This window comes from Acanthisitta chloris, unplaced genomic scaffold (genome assembly GCF_000695815.1).
Source record: "Acanthisitta chloris isolate BGI_N310 unplaced genomic scaffold, ASM69581v1 scaffold12428, whole genome shotgun sequence".
NCBI lineage: Eukaryota > Metazoa > Chordata > Aves > Passeriformes > Acanthisittidae > Acanthisitta > Acanthisitta chloris.
The window spans coordinates 95267-97771 of record NW_008688733.1 but is presented as its reverse complement, the minus strand read 5'-3'; the positions used below and the strand labels follow the sequence as shown (position 1 = coordinate 97771).

The 2505-nt window shown below is 47.8% G+C and overlaps 1 protein-coding gene across 1 annotated transcript in view; it reads left to right on the top strand.

Moving 5' to 3' along the window:
- The first annotated feature begins 704 nt into the window (after positions 1-704).
- POC1A (POC1 centriolar protein A) overlaps positions 705-2505 on the top strand; it is a 49510-nt gene continuing 47709 nt past the window's right edge. The window contains exons 1-3 of the mRNA XM_009081151.1: positions 705-722; positions 1483-1567; positions 2267-2438. Coding sequence (XP_009079399.1) covers positions 705-722; positions 1483-1567; positions 2267-2438 — 275 coding nt within the window. The remainder of the gene's footprint in view (positions 723-1482; positions 1568-2266; positions 2439-2505) is intronic.

The following is a 2505-nucleotide window of genomic DNA, read 5'->3' as shown; positions in this document are numbered from 1 at the left end:
TAAGGTCTCCCCTGAGCCTCCTCCAGGGTAAATACCCCCATCTCCCTCAGCCTCTCCTCATGGGACATGTGCTTGAGTCCCTTCGCCAGCCTCGTTGCTCTTCTCTGGACCTGCTCCAGCACCTCAATATCCCTCCTGAACTGAGAGGCCCAGAACTGCACACAGTACTCAAGGTGTGGCCTCACCAGCACCGAGTACAGGGGCAGAATCACCTCCCTGGTCCTGCTGACCACGCTGTTCCTGATCCGGGCCAGGATGCCATTGGCCTTCTTGGCCACCTGAGCACACTGCTGGCTCCTGTTCAGCTTTCTATCTATCCAAACTCCCAGGTCCCTTTCTGCCTGGCTGCTCTCCAGCCACTCTGTCCCCAGCCTGGAGCACTGCATGGGATTGTAATGCTGCCTAGGTAGCCCTGGGTCTTGGGAACCTGCCACCAAGTCCTGTGGCAGCTGAGATTGGTCTGTGTTTGTGTGTAGGGCATGTCTAGGCTGGTGTGTGTGAGGCTCTGGATCTGGGACTGGGTGTTGTGGGTGAAGGTCAGCCCCATTGTGAGGCTGGGTGTCTGTTTGAGCAGACTGGGGCTGTGGGCAATACAGTGAGAAGGTGAAAGAACCTTTATTCACAGAGCTTCTATGTGTTTCCTGAGTGTATTTATTTGGAAGAAGCTTTGCAACCTGTGTGACTTCTCTGTCTGCAGCTGCTGCATGTCTGCACTCTTGGAAGTAACTTGTTGGTCCAAGGCAAAGCATGACTGCCCCTGTGTTTGAATCACTAATGAAATACACAGCATGCAGTGCTGTGGTGGAGATTGCCAGGGAGACAAAGGCTGTGTGTATGAGAGCAGGGATTGAAGGCTGATCAGCCTGTCCTGAAATTTGGGCAGTTTTCAAGTGTTAAATCCTCTTGTAATGGTTCTCTCAGGTTTTTGTTTGTTTTTCTGCCTGACCTCAGGCTTTTTTTGGCCTCTGCAGCAAGGTGCTGTCTAGGGACATACTGTGTTCCCAGCTGCAGGGAACTGTTTTGCTGTAGTTCTGATTCTTTCTACCTGTTGAAACAAGTGTGTTGAATCTTGCAAATTGGCCTATTCTGTGTAAGTAATGGCCTCTTGGCTGCACCTGGGCTGAGATGAGCAGCTCTTAGAGCAAAGCTGAGCTTCACTGCCTGCTTAGGGGTCATTGACATGGCTGATGTTCCAAAGTCAGCTTTGGGGGCTCTGTACCAGCAGTGTGTTGTAAAGATGCATGAGGGATTCGTGCAAAGTTGCTTAAGATCCAGAGAGGTTATCAGCTTGGATAATGTGTCTCTTTTAAAGTTTGATACATGTGAAATTTGTGGTTTGTGTTGTGCAGTGTTCTTGTCTCTGTTTTTTTTTTTTGGGGGGGGGTGAATATGTGGCTTGGTTCACTTGTTGTAGAAACAAAATGGTTTTACTGTTCAAAGGTGGTTCTTAATCTACAGTGTCTGAATGTTATTGTCTTCTAGGAAGATCCGTCCCTGCAGAGACACTTCAAAGGCCACAGAGATGCTGTCACTAGTGTGGACTTCAGCCTCAATAAGAAACAATTGGGTAAATTGTCTTTGTTTGGATGGCCAGATGGGAAAGAAGGAGCTTCTCTGCTTTAGTTAAATGGAGGGGCAGTGGAGGTACTGAGTTCAGCAAAAGGTCCTCCTGGCCCTTTGTCCCAACAGCAAACTGAGCACTGCTCTAGTCATCTTGCAAGCTTGTGTTTTTTCATGTGTTATTAGGAACTGCTGTGCTGACTTTGGTCAATGTTTTGCAGCAAAGGAGAGATGTTGGAGGGAGATGTAGCCAGGTTGCCTTTAAGTCACCAACTCACTGTGCTGCTCTGCTTAATCTGTACCGTGTTACTCGATATTTTTAACCTGCTGCAGCTGATACCTGCCGCTGCTTCCCAGTGAGAAGGTGATGAAAGAACCTTTATTCACAGACCTTCTGTGTGTTTCCTGAGTGTATTTATTTGGAAGAAGCTTTGCAATCTGTGTGGCTTCTCTGTCTACAGCTGTTGCATGTCTGCACTCTTGGAAGTAACTTGTCAGTCCAAGGCAAAGGATGACTGCCCTTGTGTTTGAATCACTAATGAAATACACAGCATGAAGTATACTGGTGAAGCTTTAAGGACGATGTACTTGAGGCTGCTGGAAACAGTGATGGTGAAATGAACGTGCAATGTCGTTTTTGTGCAATTGGAGGACAACTAATGCAAGCTGGGTTTTGTGTGGTTTTGTTTCTCTTCTTGTATTTCAGCAAGTGGCTCAATGGATTCGTGCCTGATGATCTGGAGCATGAAGCCTCAGACGAGAGCCTATCGCTTTGTGGGCCACAGAGATGCAGTGATGTGTGTCCAGTTTTCACCCTCTGGGCACCTGGTGGCTTCAGGCTCTAGAGACAAAACAGTGCGTTTGTGGATTCCTAGTCTGTGAGTACATATTCCCTTCTGTCTCTCTTTGTATTTTAACTGTGGCTTGGGATTTCTTCTTGTTTCT